This window comes from Callorhinus ursinus, unplaced genomic scaffold, assembly GCF_003265705.2.
Source record: "Callorhinus ursinus isolate GAN/ISIS: 27379988/994484 unplaced genomic scaffold, GSC_fseal_2.0 scaffold2, whole genome shotgun sequence".
In the NCBI taxonomy this organism is placed as follows: domain Eukaryota; kingdom Metazoa; phylum Chordata; class Mammalia; order Carnivora; family Otariidae; genus Callorhinus; species Callorhinus ursinus.
Window position 1 is genome coordinate 14,045,000 of NW_027397064.1, and position 22,238 is coordinate 14,067,237.

Consider the following 22,238-nt stretch of genomic DNA (forward strand, 5'->3'; position numbering starts at 1 on the left):
ATACAAAGCGGCAAAAATAAATCATAAATCAATTTAAGATCAGAAATTTTCTCAGCAGTAATCGAGAGCTGGCCAGAGGTACACCTATAATGCATTTTAGAGTAAGCACTTAGGATTTCCTTCAGTGTGGGGGCGCCTGGGTGGCTCAGCCTATTAGGCGACTGCCTTTGGCTCAGGTCATGATCCTGGGGTCCTGGGATCGAGTCCCACATTGGGCTCGTTGCTCAGCAGGAAACCTGCTTCTCCCTCTCCCTCTGCTTGTGCGCGCGCTCTCTGGCAAATAAATAAATTAAAAAAAAAAAAAAAAGAATTTCCTTCACTGTAAAAAAAGGGGTAGAGCCTTGGGTGGGTGAGCCATGTTACACTGGTTTTACTTTAAATGTTTAAGAACCTCGGTAGACTCTTGTGTATTGGGGTCAGGAGGAGCAGAAGGCCTGGCACAAACTGCTTCCAGGAATTTTTTTATTCTTACCAGAGAATCTCATGAGACAACTGTTCCATGGAACTTTGTGCAAAATGCAACAGAAGGGGGTAACCCTGCTTTTTTCACCTGATACATTTGAACAGATTTCCGAGTTCTAGAACTTCTTTAAAAAATTGGAGTCTCTTCAGCTTTTATTCCTCTACGAGTTATATTTCTTTCCCTCTCCCCCTGGTCTGCCTTTCTCTCATATTTCGGAGTACAGTTTAATCCTTAAATTTACATCTACTAAAATTCACCTCTTTCAGTTCACAGTTCCGAGTTCTGACACATGCCCAGGTTGAAAGAACCACCACACACATCAGGACACGGAACAATGGCATCGTCCGCCAGACTCCTTCATGCCTCTCCTTTCCAGACAAGCCCTCCCACACCCCCAACTCCTGGCAACCACTGATCTTTTGTCCTTCACTACAGTTATCCCTTTCCAGATGTCATAGAAATTAATCATACAATACATAGCCTTTTGAGTCTGGCTTCTCTCAGTGAGCATAATTCACATGAGAACCAACCGCTAAGAGTTTGCGCCACATTACTGCAGAGTGTAATCCACCCTGTGGAGGTTTGCTTATCCATTCACCGGCTGAAGGGTATCTATCTGGGTTGTTTCCAGAGTTTAGGGATTATGAATAACTGCTTTATCAATAAATACTTAATTACATAATGTTAAATAATTGAATGTTGTTCCAGGTCTTGATGGATACTTTAATTGGGCAATCCCTTATTGTTGCACATTTAAGTTATTGTTCATGCTGCACTATATTTTTATTACATTTTTTTAAAAAGATTTTATTTATTTATTTGAGAGAGATAGCAAGAGAGAGCATGGGTAGGGGCGGGGGAGAGGGAGAAGCAGACTCCCCACTGAGCAGGGAGCCCGATGCGGGGCTCCATCCCTGAGATTGTGACCTGAGCCCTGTGGCAGGTGCTTAACTGACTGAGCCACCCAGGTGCCCAATGCTGCACTATTTTTTTTTTCTTTAAACTTTTTATTGTTATGTTAATCACCATACATTACATCATTAGTTTGTGATGTAGTGTTCCATGCCAATGCTGCACTATTTTTAAAGAACACTACCACCAATATGTTCAATGATTCTTTAGGATAATACCTGGAAAAGGCATGCATCACACATTTTACTGTTTTTGATACATATTACATCCAAAGGTCCCCTTATGAGAATATCCCTTTACTCAACTCCTTATCATCAATGATTGATTGTATTTTTCACCACTCTCACAAGCAAAAATTTTAAAATGGCATCTCACTTTTACCTGTCCTTCATGACTTCTATTACACCCCTGTAAATATAGGTAAGATTGATTCCTTATGCTTACTGGACATTTTTATTTTTTTCTTTTGGGAATTGCCTGTTCTTGTTATTGCCTGCTCTTGATTCCTTATAATAATTGTTTGTCTATCATTTATTACATTTATGTTTTTAACTATGACTTTTTTTTTTTTAAGATTTTATTTGTTTATTTGTCAGATAGAGCGCGCGCACAAGCAGGGGGAGCGGCAGACAGAGGGAGAAGCAGGCTCCTTAGGATCCCAATGCGGGACTCGATCCTAGGACCCTGGGATCATGGCTTGAGCCCAAGGCGGATGCTTAACTGACTGAGCCACCCAGGCGTCCCTTAACGATGACTTTTGATTTTTTTTATATATAGAAGTGAAAAAAAACGTATGTAGTCAGCTCTTCTAACTTTTCTTTGTGGACTGTTACATTTCACATCATACCTTTTTCTATTTTAAGCCTCCATAAATATTCATTAATGTTTTCTTTCTGATTTTTCCAGTTTTTGAGGTAGGGTGACGAGTAGGAGAGGCTTCCTGCCTGAGTCCAAGTCACCTCACCTTGAGCACACTGGATTTGTTTCCGCCTCTGCAGCTCTGACCTACTGATATTAAATGTGTAGGATTCTTCCTTTCTACATCTGTCCTCTGAAGGTGAATAATTTATTGAACTAAATTTGTTTTTCTTACGACTGAATTTGATTCAGAAATAGGCTCCATTCTCAGGTTTCAGTGGTTAGTTGAGGATCATAGCAGATCATTCCACCTCTTCTTCTGTTTGGTCTGTTGGTAGGACAAACCAGCAGTGATGGAGAAAGTTGCAACAACACTAAAGTGCATTGGCAAGTGCATGCCAACATTTTCTGGGATGTCACAGCAGCAGTGAGCATTATGGGAGAAATTTGTATATATATATATTTTCCCAAGGGGCCAAAGAATCTCTTTCAAAAATCCGTGTGTAAAATCTTTAAAAAAAAAAAAATCCTGTAAATAGGGGCACCTATTTCTTTACCTTGAAATAGTGGCTCCGTCAGTTAAGCGTCTGCCTTTGGCTCAGGTCATGATCTCAGGGTCCTGGGATCGAGCCCCACATCGGGCTCCCTGCTTAGCAGGAGTCTGCTTCTCCCTCTTCTTCTCCCTCTCCTTCTGCCTGCTTATGCACTCTCTCTCTCTCTCAAATAAATAATAAATGAAATCTTAAAAAAAAATCATGTAAATAAATGGGAAGGTCTGATTCATTTTACAAAAGTGGATCGCACAGATTTTGAAGACAGCGCATTTTCTGTTAAGAGAGGCATACGATTATAAGCTTATAGAAACACCTCACCCTTCAGTGAAACTGTAGCACACTGTATCATCCCAAAGGCAAGTACCTAATAAAAGAAACAGGTGGAGACTGGGCTTCTGTGGAAGGTTTAACCCAATCTCTTGCTCTTACATTACGAGTAACTGGAACTCACCTAAAGCACAAGTATAACCCCGTGGTGCTAGATCTCAGCGCTGGGCTCCATCCCTGCATGTGGTTGTTTATTTATTTGGCAAAAGTGAAGGCATTCTCGACACCATCTAGACTTTAAGCGTTTATCCAAGCTCCCTTTTCAGCAATCCGGGATTTAAGGACACTTCTGGGAGGTTGTCACTGACCTGTTTTCCCCATGGCCACCCTGCCTGGCTGACTCCACCTCAATGGACCATCTCTGTAGCTGCCAGCCTCGTCCACTTGGCTTGGCTGTCCAGCCATTAGCCTTGGAGAGTCGGGCTAATTGTCAGTTAATTGTCTCAGGTCTGACAACCTACAACACTAGAACGGCTTCTGAGGCCAACCAGATTCTACTGCAGCAGGAAGGATGAAGGATGGATGAGGCTTCTGGTCTGAGACCAACTGGCCCCATACTAGTCTGTGCCTGCCTGCTTCGGCCCTTTACATTTTGGCTCACTGCCCACGAGGGGCCTCTGGCCTCTGCACGATTCTAGTGCATGGACAACCTTCTGTCTTTGCCAATCTCGGGCAGGCTGCATTCAAGGCTCAGTCCAGCTCCCCTCCTGGATTTGGAGCACTCCCGGCTAGCCCACTCACCTCCCACTTGCAGGACAGACAGAAAACTGCGCCCCAGCCAGGGCTTTTTGGACAGTGTGGAGAAAGCAGATCCTACATTTATTGTTAGGAATACATACCACAAGCAGCTCTTGCTGGAAATGCCCTAACTTCAGTTTGATTGATATAGAAGCATATAACGTCTTCAGTTTCCCTTTATATCATCCTAACAAATGGCTGTCGGCCCTTCTCCTACGGTGGTTAACGAATAATGATTTATTTCGTCTTAAAAAAACACAACAACAGCTTTAAAAACAACAGAGGATGAATGTGCTACCATGAGTCCTTATTACCTATGAAACCAGAAATAATTCTCTATTTTAATAAAAGAATAAAAATATGTCTCTCCAAGGTAAAGAAAAACCAATGTGCATAATAACGGAGTGCTCAGAAACACAACCAAATTCCCTTTTTATCTCAGTAATTAACTTACCCTATAACGGAAAGTAAGGCTTGGTTGGGTAGAATTCATATTACAATTAGCTTTCTTTTCCATATTAAGAAGGGGAGTTTGAAGTAAGGTTTTTTTTTTTTTTAAGTAGTTTCAAAGAACTTGGAAAAAGAAACATGCCAAGACTGCTCTAGTCCAAAGCCAGAACAGAGTTTTGTATGGGCTGCAGATAATTTAATATTTGAGAAGCCTTTTCAACGTTCTCCAACTGCAACCAAAACTAAAGCAATAGGGGAAAAAAATAAATGAGTAAGCAAATAAAAAATAAAACCCAGTATCTATATAACTATCCACAGATCAAACAATTTAGGGACAATAAAATAGAACAGCATTTCAGCTAATTCAAATTCAAAATAGTGGGACAACCATTCACTAATCTAGCAACAACAACTCCGGCTAATTTTACCGTTAACATATTGGGGATAATTGCCTTATCAGTCAAAAGACTTAAAATCAATTCTGTTCAAGTTGATTAATCTCAGGCACCGAAAACTGAGCATGAAACCTTCTTGATTTGCTCTAATCCTCCTTTCCCCACATAAACAAGCATAATGCCCAGTTTCTGAGTCCTTGGAAGAGCAGGAAAACACAATAATGTCAATGTAGAAAGGATACCACCAGGGATTTGTCTGCCCTTTTCTTCTGACAACAGACCCATTTCATTTTGGAGAACTGCTCCTCCCACAGGCCAACCTTAATCCCAACCCTAACCATCCCTGCCCATCGGGGCCCCTGCTCACACAGGCTGGCTCCTACCCCCGCTGGACCAATCACTGTCCTCAGCACCCTCCCATAGCGTTTGGTGCAGCAATGGGCTCACTGTGCAGGTCAGGCCATTAGACGCTTTCCTGAAATTCTCTCTACTACAATCCTTTCAGGAACAAAACAGAATTTAAGCCCAGAGCTCCTTGGATCTAGCCTCAGAGAGAAGGCAGCCCAAGAGCACGGATCTACCATGTGAAGAGATGTACAGAGAAGCTTAAGGATGAGTGGGGAGACTTCCAGCAAAGATCTAGACCGCAAGTCCCGTTCTCCCAATGGCTACCTGCCCTCTGCCCTTGCTACAGCGTGGCTATAAAAACCAATACATTTTCCTTTAAGCTTAAGTGAGTTTGAGTTGGTGTTATTATTTGCACCCTAGGAGTCCTGACTTGTGCAGACAGTAACTTCTTAGGTTTGGGAATTCTGGGTTGTCTTTCTACTCCTTGTTCTCGGGGCACTGCCTTTGCAGCCCACGGGAGTGACTCCTGGGGTCTTGTTTCTGCTCTGGGACCTGTTCCTCTTCCTGAGCCTCACTGGTCCAAGGGTAGCACACAGGGCAATTAGTTTCCAGACCTCCGGAAATTAAGGTTTTGATCTGAGAGAGAGGTTGTGGGGTTCTTCGAACAGTGGTCCTCCAGAGGGACAGGAAGGCATTCTCGGAGACACCATGGTTCTGGGCTTTTCAGAGGTTTAGTTGCTCAGCCCCATCCATACTGAGTTCCATGAGCTGCCCCAGGCCTTCCAAGACATTCTACCCTGTCTTTCTTCCTTCCCCACCACTCCCCTTCAGCTGACTGCAATTGGTTTCCTCTTCAAACCAAGAGAACATGAAATTATACACAAAAAGTTGTTTCTGTAAATCATTGGTTAGGACACTTTTCACTATGGGAAATGTAAGACTTCAATAAAAATCAGTTGAGCAATAACGAACTTTTTACCTTGAACAACAAGCCTAGAGGCAGTGTGGCCCCAGGTGTGGTGGATCAGCAGCTCAAGGATGTCATCAGGGCCGCCATGTTTTATTTCCATGTTTTGCCATGAACAGTACTGACTTCTCTCAAAGGTTAGTTCCCTTAGGGTCCCCAGATGGCTGCCACTCACAGTTGGGGCTACCTGGGTCATACTTCACATCCAGCAGGAGATGGAGACACTCCTAATATCCTGGCAGTGGTGTGAGAGCTGCTCTAAGAAATTTTTAAGAGTCAGAACTAATTCAGCTTGGTGACTGCCTGGCTGAGGAGTGTGGGAAGGGAGGAGCTAGGGCGGCGCCCAGCTTTCTTGCCGAGGCATCTTGGTGGATGGAGACACCCTTCTCTGAGGTGCAGCCAGAGCTGGTTTGGCAGGACAGTGACCCCACGTGTGGGTTCGCTGCCTCCTCAGGCTTCATTCAGGCCTGCCCAGGAGTCAGCTTGGGGCCTGTCCCCAAAGCCTTGACTTCAGCGAGCAAACCACTCACCTCTGACAAGGAGTGATTTCTCAAGGGGTGAGATAAGTAAATTTCTGTTCTCCTTGAATTGCTTCTGCTTCATGGGCAGAGAACCATTTGCATGAAGCAGGCAGCCCCCTGAATGACATGCGAGCTGTTTGTGTCCTCGCTGCACACCATTAGAGGATTCATGCTGTGGACATGGCGGGTGTCTACATAGCATCTGTCTCCACCTGCCTGCCACCTGCCTGCTCCAGTCTGGTTCAGGCACAGGCTCGTGGCCAGTTCTAGAGGATAATTAGTCTAATCATGGCTCTCAACCCTGGCTGCACATAGAAATCTACAGAGGATCTTTGAACAAATACCAATGCTTAGGGTGTGTGTGTGTGTGTGTGTGTGTGTGTGTGTGTGTGTGTGTGTGTGATTTCCACTCTTCAGTTATTGTGAATAATGCTGCTGGTATGAATGTGGGTGTCCAAATACCCCCAGGGATATTTTTACAAAGCTTTCCATGGGATGAGAATACACAGTCAGGGTTGAGAACCATTAGCTCATGGCAGTTCCTGGCGACCGCAAGGGGTCTGGGGGAGAGGCATGCCCCCTTAGTCGGCCTGATCAAGCTGCTCCAGGCTAATTATCAGCAGCTCATACCTCTGTCACCATCAACACTCAGGGACCCAGAAGGGTGAGGTAGGTTTTGTTTACTTCCATATCTCAATGATCAAGCTCCCGGCCTGGCACCCTGCAGCAAACTACTGAGTTGCTGTTGAAGGAAGAAGACTTCCAATCTATTATTTAACTGGATCTTACTATTAAAACCAACTGCCCCCTTCAGCTGCTAGAAATTATGTGCCATCGAACCCTGGGCCATGCGTCTGTCTCCACTCGGGCCTGGGCCTGAGTCAGGGTTTCAGACCTTTATAAAATAAAATTGCACTTGTGGAAGGAGCCCCGGGGGGAGGAGTGGGCAATGGGGGCACAGGGTAGGGGTGGAAGTTGCTACAGCTTCGCTCCAGTTTCTTCTGGGACAGATGCTCCAAAAGGAGCTGCTGTGCCCATTCCCTGCAGCTGAATGAGAGGCTTAAGTAATCTTCCCCACAAATACCTGCTTCCCTATCCCCATAAAACACTTGAAAAAGAAAAGCCAGACACGAAGCTGTGTTTCTCGTGAGGTGGGTTTTCTGTGATCTCTACTCACGTCTGCAGCCCCACGTCCTCGTATTTACGCTGCTTCTCATGTTGACCTGAATTCTCACGATCATTTTTTTAATGACAGCCTATGGAAATTTTAAAAAGTAGCCCCAGATAAAAGAAATGCCAAAACACCCGCGAGACTTCTGCCTGGTTCCATTTTTAAGTCTGTGGACGTATTTGGAGAGAACCTCTTTCTAATGCGAAGCAGTAGTGTGGCAAATCAAGAATGCTCTCCTCTCTGTTCCCCTGTGGGCTCAGAAGCCAGATGCGCCGGGTGACGGGACGAGGACAGCAAGGACACATCTCGGGAGGGAGAGGAGCCAGGCCCCTAACTGCTCCTGCAGAACCTTCCAGATCTGGTCAGGCCGGAGTGAGGATGGGGCGAGAGAAGCAGCGGCGGGCAAATTCAGGGGCAGAGCTGGACCTTAGTTGAAATGTGGATTTTTTTAAAAAAAGATTTTATTTATTTGACAGAGAGAAAGAGAGAGAACGCAAACAGGGGGAGTGGGAGAGGAGAGGGAGAAGCAGGCTCCCCGCGGAGCAGGGAGCCCGACGTGGGGCTCGATCCCAGGACCCTGGGATCATGACCTGAGCTGAAGGCAGACACTTAACCGACTGAGCTGCCCAGGCGCCCCGGATGTTTGGTTTAACATGGAAACTTTTCACATTCATTTTGATTTAAAATCTTTCACCTTGGTCGCGGAGCTGTCTGGCATGCCGTTTGTGCCTTACTTCCCTCACCAAGGCCCAGCCCCAACTCCAATGGCTCTCGGCTTCCCCTTGCTTTTCCTTGAGTTAGGGTGTGCATTTTCATGAGGGAAGCAAGATGTCTCTCTCTGAGTCTCGTGTAGCCATAAGCTTGTTTTCTCTCCGCTTATTTCCTCGCTACCCGTTCACCTCTGCTGCTTCTGCCCTTCCCAACCCTCCCTGCCACCCTTCTGGCAACTGCCAACACCAGGCACCGGGAGGAGAAACAAGAGGGGGGCCTTTTCTAACAGTTTTTGAGCTTCATATGGAGAGTACAACAAATAGCAAGGGCCCATTCCTTTCTAGAGACATCTTTCTTAGGCCAGTTATGATGATCAGTAGTGCCCCGTGGTAAACCATAGCCAGCCTTGTGCTCTGGAACCTCAAGGCAACTGGCTAATACACCAGGAAATAGAGCTCTGAGGTGATTTTAACTGTGCTAACCAGAGCAGCCCTTGAAATTCTGAATATGGTAAAAGGGTAGCTGAACTTTTAAATGCAGGTGGGTCTCTCTGTGCCCACCACGGCCCCCAGCCCAGAACAGTACAGAAGGAAGCGAACCCATGATTCTGAGCTCTTTTGACCCAGTGGGACCCCTTCTCTAAAAGGGCAGCTGAGATCCTTAAAAATCCAGGCCTGTCTGTGTGAGGGCCTAAGTGGGGAACCCTATCCACTCACTCGTCTCCTTGACCCTGGGTGTTTTTCCTGCACTACTTCTGCATCATCAGTAAACCAACATGAACCTAAATGACTGAGCCTCTGTTGCCATTCTAGCCAATCTTCCAAGTCACGAGGGTCTAGCCCAGGTGAGCCTCCTTGATATTATCTTAATGATTCATTATGATGATGATGATGATGATGATGATGCAGGGGCCACAACATAATTACTTACCTCATGGGCCTGATGGGAAATATAATTACACATGCAAACAGCTGTAGAAGTGTGAAGAACACACTGATACATCGGCCGCAGGGTTATTGGGACAGTCACCCAAAGACCTGACCGCAGGACTTACCAGCACCGTGTGCATCCCGGTGTACAGTCTGCTGAGACACACCAAGGTGGAAAACACCACAGCCATCAGCAGTCCCAAAGCAAAGGGATACTGTGGGGGGAGAAGAGAAAACAAGGCCATGAGATCATGCTCACACGGTTTGACACGGTGGGAGGAAAGGGTTCCCACCCAACGACTGCTAGCCTCACCCTCAGTTTCCCCAGAGCGGCAGTCTGATGGTCTCAAACCACTTGAAAAGTGGGAAAAAGAGCAAAAAGAAGGGGAAGATGCCTATGACATCGTTAGAACTTGGCTTAAGGCCTCATGACCACAGACATGGTGTGGATAGTTTTCGTGAAGTAAATCATTCTTTACTTCAACCTATTCGTCGCCCAACATGTATGAAGTGTAGAGTATGGAGCGAGGGGCGAGGTAGATGGGACAGTCCCATCACCCGGAAGTGCAACCGACAACTTCCTCATTGAGCGCTGGGTGGTAAAGCTTGGCAACCACTGGCTTCCTAAGGAAGCCCAGCCAGGCTAAGAACGGGCACCTTTACATACAGATGTTGAGGCAAAAATCCAGACTTTACTACATCTCATCATTTGCTGGTGGGTAACTACAGCAACCAGAGGAATCTGGCTACTGCTGAGTCCTATAAGGAGCACAGGGGTATTCTGCTTATAAACGAAGACGTAGAGACATAATCCATGTGCTTCAAGCACTAACACCTGTGGTGTCCCATGGTGAAAAGAATAAAGATGGCAGAGAGCTGTCTACGTTGTGTGAAGCACTTTAGAGTCACCCCCTCCTCCCATCTTCGCACAACCCTATGAAGTGGGTTCTATCATTAGCTCCATTCCACAGCTGAGGAAATCCTTAACCTAGATAATTAGTTACGTCGCTATTAAACTTTAGCACACAGACGCTGATAGAAGAAACGCAAATCATCCCATTTGGTCCTCACAACAGGAGCTGGCCCCAGAGAGGCCAAATGACCTGCCCAAGGTCACTCAGTCCGTAAAGGGTAAGAGTCAGAACCAGAAGCCCCCTCTTCTGAATCCAAGCCCAGCACCTTCTTTCTGATGCAAGATGGGAGTACAATTATACATGGTCGTAGGTCTTTTCTTAATATTTATCATTAACCGTGTCTTGGATTTTAATTTAAGAAAAAGGGTTAGAAATGAATGAGTTAATGTTTTCAAAAATTAGAGTCTGGGCATTAGCCTGCACACACAGTCATATAAATAAGCCATATTTAGAACTGTTTACAGCAAATAACCCAAATAGCTAAATATATTTATCATTAAAAATTGAATAACAGCTCAGGCTGAAAACTGCTGCATCATATGAGCTGAAAAGAGTTTTTTGAGAAGGACCAGGAGGCCTTGAAATGAGTCTATAAACAGTGGTTGTTGCTGTGTTCTTGCAGTCAGCTGCTACTTGGGGCTTTTTTCCTGCACAATGCCTCTCTGGATGCTGAGAGCAGCCCGATGGGGGCCGGCCTTGGGCCGCCCGTGTCCTTCTGGGGCAGATGCCCTGTGTACGACGTAGCTCCTAAGTCTGCATTAAGTGAACTCAGACAGTCCTGGAGATCGCAGACATTTCTGATCTTGGCATGACACGTAAGTAAGTTACAATAGATTATAATATACCTAGTTGGACATACTCCTTAGACCCATCCCTTTCCCATCCAGGAAACTGAGGTCTGACCCCCAGGTGACTAGGCAGAAGACCATAGAGGTAGAGCCAGGACCCAACACTAATCTTGTCTTTGTCCAACGGCATCAGGCGGACTCCCCTAGTTCTGCACAACCTGGAGCACAAAATGTGCTCCCGTGTTTTGAGGATGAAGGGACGAGGCGAAACAGTACTGTCTTTTACATACAAGGTGGTTAAGTTTAATGAAATCTGAATTGTCTGGAGAGTAAAAGGTACTATTTATTAAATGAAACACAAACTTGGAGCAAAACTTCTCAGGCAAAAAAGACTTCACTGCAGTACTAGTGCAACTTTTAAAAGGTCTGACTGTAACTGGCATCTAAGCAGATTATTAATTAAGTGACGTTCTTCTATTTGCAACATTTATCAACCTGCTGTCCCTTAGAGTACTCTAGAAAACATGGAGCCATTATTTCTAGTGGTTGAGCCCCAACCGGGGGCAGAGGCATCCTTGGGAACCAATGTGGGGCCCAGACTCTTTCCTGTCCCGGGCCCTGGGGAATCTAGCAGGAGGATTTATCTGGGGGAATCATCTCCGTCCTGGAGGACCAATGATGAGGATCCTAAGCTCCTCCCGTCTGCTACAAACAAGAAGATGAGAGAAGCGATAATGTGCGGTCTAGTTGGGCAGCTCAGGGTGACGATGCTCCGCTGGGGAGACTCCACACCCTGGTTCCTGGGGCAGTCCATGTTGTCTCGTGGTGGGGGTGTTGTTCCTGCGGGTATCACTTTCACCACGAGGCATGGCCTCATTTGGACGCTAAGCCATGTGTCACTTTCTCTATAAAGAAATTATCACTGATGGCTCAATACATTTCGATCCCCCATAGTCTTCATTTCATAAACCTCAAAGTTCCTCAAAAAGGAAAATTTTGAAGCAAAACCTCTTTTTGCTGCCTCACTGCATGGATGAGGTTAAACGGGAGGAAGAGGAGTCGGGCCTCACCTGGTATCTGTCCATAGTAGAGATGAGGAGGGTGAAGGATATGGCCGTGGCCGCCATGGCGTGGGTGGACGGCATTCCGTACTCATCAATCACCCTTTTCTCCAGCTTTACCACAGGTGGGGAGAGGGGACGAGGCCACTTCAAGATGTCCTTGGCCACCTGGCCAATATACATCACCAACTGCAAAACCAAAGGGCTGAGGTGAGTCCAACCAAACAAGTAAAACCCCTAGATGGTGCAAATTTATTTTGGGGTTCCCAGTCTGTTGGCTGAAATCACCATCCTCTCTGACCCAGCTACCAGCTGGGAAAGTTTTGTAGGATGCTATTTTAGTCTGTAAAAAGAGAAACAGACCTTTTGAATTCCAGAAGACCACTGGGCCAGTAAGACATGACATTAACACATCTTCTTTTCTTTTCTTTTCTTTTTTTTTTTTTGAGATTTATTTATTTTAGAGAGGGAGAGAGAGTGCAGGAGTTGGGGGGTGGGGTAGGGCAGAGGGAGAGAATCTTGAGCAGACTCCGAGCTAAGCGTGAAGCCCAAGGTGGAGCTTGATGCCACGACCCTGAAATCACGACCCCAAGTGAGACCAAGAGTCAGATGCTTAACCGACTATACCACCCAGGCGCCTCGACATTAACACATACCTAAATTTTAGTGATATACTTAACAAGCATTTCTATACGTCGTATGCATGCCAGGTACTGTTCTAAGAGCTTTACAAATATTCATTCACTTAATCCAGTAACACCAGAGAATGCAGATCCATTTTATGGAGGAATAACCACTGTATATAGTAAGTGGAGGACCAGATTTGAAACCAGGGAGTTTTGCTTCAAAATCTGTGGCTGATGCTACCATGATAATACCTCAAAACCCAGGACAGTTCTCAAATCAGACAGTCTTCGTTTTCAAGTTTTAACCAGAAAAGCAACTGTTCTGAAGTTCTGCTTAAAAAAGTTTTGAATGCCACTGTTATTCCTGATGCATGTAGGTAACATACTGGATAAAATTTAATTTCTTTCAGTCATCAGGAGCATCAGTAAAATAAATGGCATGAATATTTTCAACCCTAAAATAAAGACAACTCAATCTACAGTTTTTTCAAATGATTTTCATGATGTTTCATGATGACATGAACGAAAAAACTGCCCCCCCTTTTTTTTAGAACACAAGATAGAAATCAGAATTTGGCTTCTGTATCCTTCAGAGATGAACCAGGACTATTAACCACAGACTCATTTTGTCAGAGAACTTTACAGGATGATTTCGGGATCGGTGATAAAGAGAGAAGAGCAACCCATTCCCCCAAGTCTGCATTTGCAGCTTGAAGTGTGGTCTGAGGGTGGGCGGCGTGCACACCACCTGGGCACTGGTTTCAAAGGCAGAATCTCAGGCCCCAGCCTCCTGGACAGACGGAGTTAGAACCCCATTGTCACAAGACTCCCAGATGGTTCGTGTGCACACGAGAATCCGAGGAGCCCTGTTTGACACTATGTTCTCGCCTGGGTCCCTTTGTCATGGGCTTTAATCATAAACCTAACCCTAATTGATTTTACTAGGGCTTTATTTAGCTCGTGATGGATGGAGTTACCTTGCTTTGGAACAAAACCCACGAGGAAGGACTATTTCAAAATAACGTTCATTAGTCAGCCAGAGTGCTTTAGGGTTTCCACATTCTGGTGCTTTCTTTTAACTTGTTTATTTCGGAGCATTATTCTAGCGTACGCACATCCCCCAGAAGGCGCTGCTTATGTTTTCTGCTCCGCTGCCATTTTGCTCTGGGTTAAAAAACCAAGAGCCACTGTCTGTGCACAGCAGGCCAAATCCACAGGCTTTTCAGTGACAATCACTGAATTCCATAGCTGTGATTTCTAATCGGACTTTGAAATTCAACCTCTTTACCATCCCCTTATTACCAGGAACTACTGTCCTGGAAACCAACTCACTCTTTCATGTTTCTGCCTCCCTCCTGTGAACCTGTAAAAACCACATCAGACTGACAATTATGTGTGCAGTTGGAAAGCTCACAGCCATCACTGACTACCAGGAATGTCGCAGAAGCTTCTTGAGATGGATTTCTCAACACTGTCCCTTCCCCACTCACCAGCAAAAATAAAACACGGCTGGTGTAATAACTCTAGTTTGTTCAGAAATTCTTGAAATCCTCAGACAGGGACCCTTAATATCATTAGGTGAAGACAGCCAGGGAGGCCTTCAGACAAATTTTTAAATTTCCTTGAAGTTGACAAATCCCTCTGACTTCATTTCTATTCTGCCTTCTGTGTTTGAAGGATGTTCTTAAGAATATGGACAATTGTTCATTTTCTTTCAACAATATCACCACAGCATCACATTGTATCTGATCAATAGATTTCAAGTAACAGTTACCGTAATGACAGCTCTCCTAAAAAAAAAAAAATAGGGTTATATTTTTCAAGCCCTAAGAATGGAGTACCACTCGTGGGTTGGGGAGTCTCTGCCTTTGCTTTCACTACAGCAAAGCAATGATGTGTCGAGCCCTGGGTTAGGTTTCAAGTCCGTGAGTGGAGAAAACTGTCGCATAAACAGAAGATCTGTTTCAAATATGCTTTGAAAAAAATTATCCAACGAATTCTCTGGATATGTACATGTGCAGAGACAGAATGGAAGAAGCCAGAACAAAAAACAAAGAAAAAAGAAGTACATACTTATAAAATTCTTGAAAGTGGCTTAACTTTATAGGACAGAAAGCAGACGGATGGTTGCCGGGAAAGGGGTGGGGCGAGGAAGAAATCACAAATGGGCATGAGGATGTTTTTAGGGGTGATGGATATCTATCTTAACAACTGTGATGATTTCAGGGACATGTACATATGCCAAAATATTCCAACTCGTACGTTTTAAATATGTGTAAAGTTTGTGAACACACGAAGAATTGTGGAATTGGACATTTTCAATGGGTGAATTGTATGGTATGTGCATTATACCCCAATAAAGCTGTAAAAGACATGCAATTTACTGTATGTCGATCACATCACAAAAAGTGGCTGTCTTAGCTTGGGTTGCCATAACAACCAAACATAGACTGGTGGCTTATAAACAATGGGAATCTACTTCTTACATTCTGGAGGATGGAAAGTCCGAGATCAAGGCGCCAGCAGATTTGGGGTCTGGTGGGGACCTGCTTCCTGGTTCACAGACAGCCATCTTCCTGCTCGGTCGTCACCTGGCAGAAGGAGTGAGGGAGCTCTCTGGGATCCTTTTTACAAGGGGCACTAATCCTATTCATGAGGGCTCCACCCTCATGACCAAAGCACCTCCCAAAGCCTCCACCTCCTAATACCATTCCATTGAGCACTAGGTTTCAACATGTCAACATTTCCAAAGTTCTCTCAAGGATGAGGAGGTGTGGGGGGGTGGGCCTGGCCATGAGACACTGTGTAGAAGGGCATCTAGGTCTTCAGTCCATTGGAGGTTCGGGGAAGAGGTGTAGCCAGACCTGATCTGTCCTCCGGTGTCCTGGGCAGAGTGGGGGCAAAGACATCAAGACTAGAGGGAAGGAGACCAGGTAAGAGAATATTACAAAATCCAGGTGAGAGAGAAAAGTAGGATCAAGGTCAGCAAAAGTGGGGCAGCAGACAGATTAAAAAAAAATTTTTTTTTTAAGCTGGAAGAATGTTGGATAGGTTTATGTGTTGGAAGAATGGCAAGTAGAAATTATTTAAATAAGAGAGAAAAAAATCCAGATATTGATGGACTAGGAACCCAGAGGTGATCGTGTATTTGGAAATGTTTAAGTTCAGAAGAGCTAAACCACTGGTCCTCATAAGGGACATATGGTTTCCCGGGAGACACTCTTGGTTAGCTCGATGATGGTAGGCCCTGCCGGCGTGAAGAGGGCAGGAGGCCAGGGGTGTGGTGCGCCACTCACACACAAGATGGCGCTGTTCTCGAACACCGTTTTCTGTCTCTAACATGACTCTGGAGGGCTCTACCAGACATTCTTGCAGGTGAACACCTCTCTGTAATCCTCTGGACGGAGAGCCTAAGTCTGTGATACAAGTCAACACCAAATATTTTTTGCAAGGTTTGAACATGCACCGAAGGTTCTGAGAACGTAAACACCAAGTAAACAGAGGGAAGACTGAAGTTCGGTTTGTTTGGAACTGTATCTAGAATGGCTCACCGTTTGGAGAAACTGGGTCACCGATGGAAATGCTGCTTGTTGTGTTTGGGACTCTAATGTCACATGCCCACGTCCACGCCACTGTAGTTGACGCACAGGGACACTGTGTATAGGTTCAAGGATCCTACTACCCTACGCGGACAGGCCCCAGAATTTGCTTATTTTAAAAGCCACCTTCTTATTACAAGGCAGATTTTTAGAAATTATGTAAGTAGGTCATATTTTCGATGCATCTCATTTAAGGAAAGCAACAGGGGCACTACAATACATTTAGAATATAAAAGGAGGTGATACTATGCTAAGTTTAGGAAGACAGACACAAAAGACCACATATTGCATGATTCCATTTATACGAAATGGCCAGAATAGGCAGATCCAGAGAGACAGAAAATAGATTAGTGGTTGGCTAGGCCTTGGAGGCCAGATGTCTGTAATCAAGGTGCCAACAGGGCCACACTCCCAGGGGGTTCTCTCGGGCAGAGTCCTTTCTTTGCCTCTTCTAGTTTCTGGTGGCCACAGGCCCTCCTGGGCTTGTGGCCACATTCCTCCAGTCTCTGCCCCTGTGATCACACTGCCTCTCCCCCATCCTTCTGTCTCCTGCTTTTCTGTCCATCTCAACTCTCCCTCTGCCTTTTTCTTATAAGGGCACTTGCCATTGGATTGAAGGCCCACTCACATATCCAAGGTAATCTCCTCATCTCAAGATCCTTAACCAAATTACCTCTCCCATTATTCTTTTTCTAAAAAAGATATTCTTTTTCTAAAAAAGATCCCATATAATTGGATGTAGACGTATCTTTTTGAAGACTGCCATTTAATCCGCTATATTCAGCAAATAGTGTGTGAATGACAGGCACTGTGCTGGATTGGGGATCACCATGAAGAACAAGGTAGACGAGGTCTTTGTTCTCATGGAGCCTATGAATCGAAACATTAGCAGAAAGTATGCTTAGCTTCTTTGCATTTTATTTGCTTCAATAAAACAGCATTGTCCTGCTTAAAAAAAAAAACAACAACTGTGCTGGGTCTGACAGAATCAAAAAGTCTAATATATTAAAAACATTACTGCAGAATTAAGCATCAATGTCATTAGGGAATTACAAAATAAATCAGGGAGATATCATTACACATCTGTCAGAATGGTCAAAATCTAAAACACTGACAATGCTAAGTGCTGGTGAGGGGGGAGTAACAGGAATGCTCATTCTTCGCTGGTGGGAACGTAGAATGGTACGGCCACTTTGGAGGACAGTTCGGTGGCTTCTGACAAAACTAAACATTCTCTTACAGTAAGATTCAGCAATCATGCTCCTTGGTATTCAACCCAAATGGAACTGAAAACTTATGTCCACATGAAACCCTGTACATGGGTGTTCCCAGCAGCTTTATTCAGAAGTGCCAAAACTTAGATGCAACTAAGATGTGCTGCAGTAGGTGAAAAGATAAACAAACTGTGGTACATCCAGACAAAGGAATATTATTCAGCGCCAGAAGAAACGCGTTTTCAAGCCCTGAGAAGAACATGGGAGGACCTTAAGTCCACACTAAGTGAAGAAAAAAAAATCTGAAAAGGCGACATACTATAGGATTCCATCTATATGATATTCTGGAAAAGGCAAAACTGTGGAGAAGTAAAAAGATCAGGGGTTGGCAGATATTGGAGGGGAGGAAAGATGAATAGGTGGAGCACAGAGAATTTTTGGGGCAGTAAAACTACTCTATATGATACTGTAATGGTGGATACAGGTCATTATACATTTGTCCAAACCCAGAGAATGTTCAACACCAAGAGTAAACTGTAAACGATGGACTTTGGGTGATTATCACGTGTCAGTGTAGGCTCATCAATTGTAACCAATGTACCACTCTGGTGTGGGATGTTCTTAACGGGGAAGGCTGTGCATGGCTGAGGGCAAGGAGTGTATGGGAACTCTCTATACTTTTTGTTCAATTTTGCAATGAACCTAAAACTGCTCTAAAAAATCAAGTCTATTAAAAAGAGTACTATGGCAGGGGTGCCTGGGTGGCTTAGTCGGTTGGGTGGCTCACTCTTGATTTTGGCTCAGGTCATGATCTCAGGTACCTGGGATCGAGCCCCGAGGTCCTCCCTGGCCAGTGGGGAGTCTGCTCAAGGATTCTTTCTCCCTCTCCTTCCCCCCCCTGCCCCTCCGCACCACCCCCCTGGCCTCGATCGTGTGTTCTCTAAAATAAATAAATCTTAAAAAAAAAAAAAAAAAAGAGTACTGTGGCAGAAGAGAACTATTTCTCCATTTAATTTGCAGTTCAAGAGTATAATGATTAACTTGACATGGCTTGCCCTAAGTGGAAGGCCTCGCTCTGTATTGTTGAAGGGCCCTCCTACCTAAAGGGACCAAATTAAGTTTCATCATCCATCACGTTCCTTTGGGCTGAGGCCCCAAAGGCCTACATGTGAAGGAAAAATCCATGAGAGGCGGCAAGGCAGGAAGCAATTACAGATCATTAACGCCTTAGCAAGCTGTCTGGGTCCCCTGCCCGGTGCTGGGGCCCTGTGGCATTTGGTGATGAGGAATTAGTCTATTTTTTTTTTTTTTAACTTCTGCCCTGATTACAAGATAAAGGAAATGTATGGGTGGGGGGAAAAAATCCAGTTCTCTGGAGAGTCTACTGTTGATCCCAAGCAGACAAAAGGCTTTTTCTAGGAAACCAATTCTGTCAACACAAAACATGTCTTACTGGCATGGAAGGACTTCCAACTTGGGGTCTGTTCTTCAAGTCTGGGTTTATCTGAGGCAGTCAGAGAAAGCAGTGCATCTTCTCTTCATGTGGTTGCTCTTTCTAGTTATTACAATCCCACTGACAACTCCACAGTGTCTAACACATCTCAGATTAGCAAGACTTTACTTTTCACACTAGTGTAAATAAAACCTAGATAGTTTCGAAAATAGAGGATCCTTGCAAGAACATTATTACTAGTAAGGCAGTTACTCATTCTTTTTTATACAATCAGATTACCAGCTGTACCCCATTTGTCCTCCCCCCCAAAGCATCCCCACCCCCACGGTGTAAAGACTCCACTGTTGTTACAATAAAAGCTAAATCCTCTGTGTGATACAGGGACATAATTTCAAATTACATCCGCTCACCACCCTCCATCCACACACACACATTTTGATAAACTTTGACATCTTCCTTCCTTCTGCTCCCTCTGCCACGAGGGAATCACAGCAACAAAAGTGTGTCCCTCAGTGTCATATCGTGAGTCACTGGGACTTATAACTAGCCTATCCATGGATTTATTTTTAAGAGGTCAGGAATTTAGTTATATCATTCTTTAACTGTTGGAGACTAGAGAACACTAACATGTAATCCCAAGACCATAGCTTCCCTGCCCGTACATACCCATCTTGTTTCTTAGTCCAACCAAATTAAGCTCATTCCTCTGCTTCTCAGGTTACTGATCTGATAATTTGGATAAAGAAAGATCAGACACCCAATCATTCCACTTTTAGGTACGTACGCATGAGAACTGAAAACCTATGTCCTCACAGAAACTTGCCCATGAATGGTCTTAGCATCATCCTTCACAATAGCCTCGAAGTTTAAACAACCTAAACATCCATCAGCTGATGAATGGAGAAACACAATGCAGTATATCCTTACAATGGGATATTATGTGTCCATAAAAAGCAATGAAGTACAAAGGCTACAATATGGACGAACCCTGAAAACAGTATACTAAGTGAAAGCAGCCAGAGGAGAAAAGGACAAATATAGTATCATTCCATGTACGGGAAATGTTCAGCTTAGGCAAATCCGTAGAGACAGAAAGTAGATCAGTGGTTGTCTGGGGCTGGTGGGGATGGGAATGGGGATAGGAGGCTTCTTTTGGGGGACATGAAACTGTTCTGAAGGTAGATCGGGGTAAGGGTTGCCCAACTTCACGAATACACTAAAAACCATTGAATTAGATTCCTTAAAAAGGTGAATATCATGGTATGTGAATTTCATCACAAATTGAAAAGAGAGAGAAACTAGACATCAAAATGGGTCCTCGAAACACCTCTTCTTTGTGTCCTTTGCTGCAAAGTGTTACTGACAACACCTTCCAGTATTGATTCCAGGGAAGCCGCTAGGGGATTACCAATATTCTCTGCTTCAGGAGCCCCGCCCAACTGTGCCCTAACCTGGTTCTGCAGGGCAGCCAGGGAGAGTGATGGCCCAGGCCACAGAGAAAGCTGCTGAAAACCCACCTATTCCAAACCAGGAGTAGGGGACTCATTTTAAAGCAATTTTTAGCTGCAGAGGCTTTTCAGATCAACACTTTTATAAGACACTGGCCGCACTGGACTGTGTTCTTGTTTACCCTGCATACTGTCCTCTCTTCTCCCTGGAAGACATGGGGGTTGGGGGGTGTGGGAGGGTGGGGTGCGGCGGGGGGGGGGGTGGCTCTGTGGCAGCTTGTTTGTCCGCACGGAGTGAATTAAAAGCAGCTCTTTGTTATGGTTATTTCGGAACATTCTAGAAGCCACAGCCTACCAGCCAGTGAGAGAAGTTGTTTTCAGTTGGTGAATGTCTTCTCATACTTGTGGCGTGACTTTATTTTATTTACTTTTTTAAAATTCTGAGCTCATTTCCAGTGTGCCATGTGTTTGTGTGTGTGCGCGCGTGCGCGTGCGTGCGGGGGAGGGGGTTGATGAGTCACCGAGAGAAGCAACTGTAATTTCAAACTAATAAGATTTCATTCCATGCCTGAAGCACCAAAACAAAGACATTACAGAGCAAACACCATAAATCACAGAAGACTGACAGAAAACTGGTCTTTACATATTCAAGGTCCTGTGGAAATGGAGATATAACAACTAAAGCACAAATGACAGGTGGGAAAAATAAAATAATTAAGTTACAACATTTGCTTGTTCTTTCTAATGCTCCATTTTTTTCAGGCTCAGATCTGCTTCTGGACTTTTTGAAGACATACTAAAGGTACAAAGATTAACAATTAAGTCATAGATATATGGACACCTTTAGGAAAGTTACTTAACAACCAACGGAGCCTCCTTTTCATTATTAAGGAGGAGTTGGGTTCAATAATAACCTAATATTTGTGCAGTGATTTTTTTCCAGTGCGTTTTCATAGAACTTACTTATTTTAATGTTCATATCATTCCTACTTTACAGATGAAGAAACTGAGAAGATGAGTGTCTCACTAAAGAGAACACAATCAGAGTAGTGGAGCTGGACTTGAACTTTGTTTTCGGATTCCAAATCCTATGGTCTTTTCACCATATTCCACCATCTAGCATCTGATGATTGATATATTCAAACAGATATCTTTCCTTAAGGAGCCCAAATGCTGTGATCCTAACCCATTACATGCATGTAGCACTCGATAGAGGTCACTTGACTGCCCTCGCGACTAAGAGATTAAGATGTCACCGCTGATGAGAAAATTTCCAAATTCTTATCTGTACCATTCCACCAATGAATCATGCAGCAGAAGGCTGGGACCACAGTATCTTTTACTCACTACTGGGTAGATGTCACATCCAAAATGGTGCCCATTGAGGGAATGGGTGTCTTCAGTCCTAATAATTATAGAGCACATACAAAAGCTAAAATCATGCATAAGCCCACCCTCCTTCAACCAACCAATCACAAAAACCTGGAAACAACTCTAAATACCTATGACAGGCCTCTGGCTAAATAAATTATGCAACAGTTCAAAAAGCATTGTGAAATATATGGTTAAATGAAAAAAAGCCAGAGGCTGCAAGAGTATATGTTGATCCCATTTGTATTTTTTAAAAAATATATTTACATATAAATGCATGTAGGTACGTGGGAAATTGTGGATGGCAGAATCACTTGTGGGGGTAGAACTGAGGTCTGGGGTGGGTACGTTGTGTACTATTTGAGTTTTTCATACAAATAAAAATTCACTTCAGATAACAATGTAACCATTGCAAGGAAA

The 22,238-nt window shown here is 44.4% G+C and overlaps 1 protein-coding gene across 9 annotated transcripts in view; it reads right to left on the reverse strand.

Moving 5' to 3' along the window:
- Positions 1-22,238, reverse strand: part of SGPP2 (sphingosine-1-phosphate phosphatase 2) — a 176,371-nt gene that overhangs the window by 16,008 nt on the left and 138,125 nt on the right. For all 9 annotated transcript variants that reach the window (XM_073878081.1, XM_073878078.1, XM_073878089.1 and 6 more), the window contains 2 exons: positions 12,117-12,296; positions 9,470-9,559 (listed from right to left, as the gene is read on the reverse strand). In XM_073878081.1, the coding sequence (XP_073734182.1) occupies positions 9,470-9,559; positions 12,117-12,296 (270 nt within the window). The remainder of the gene's footprint in view (positions 1-9,469; positions 9,560-12,116; positions 12,297-22,238) is intronic.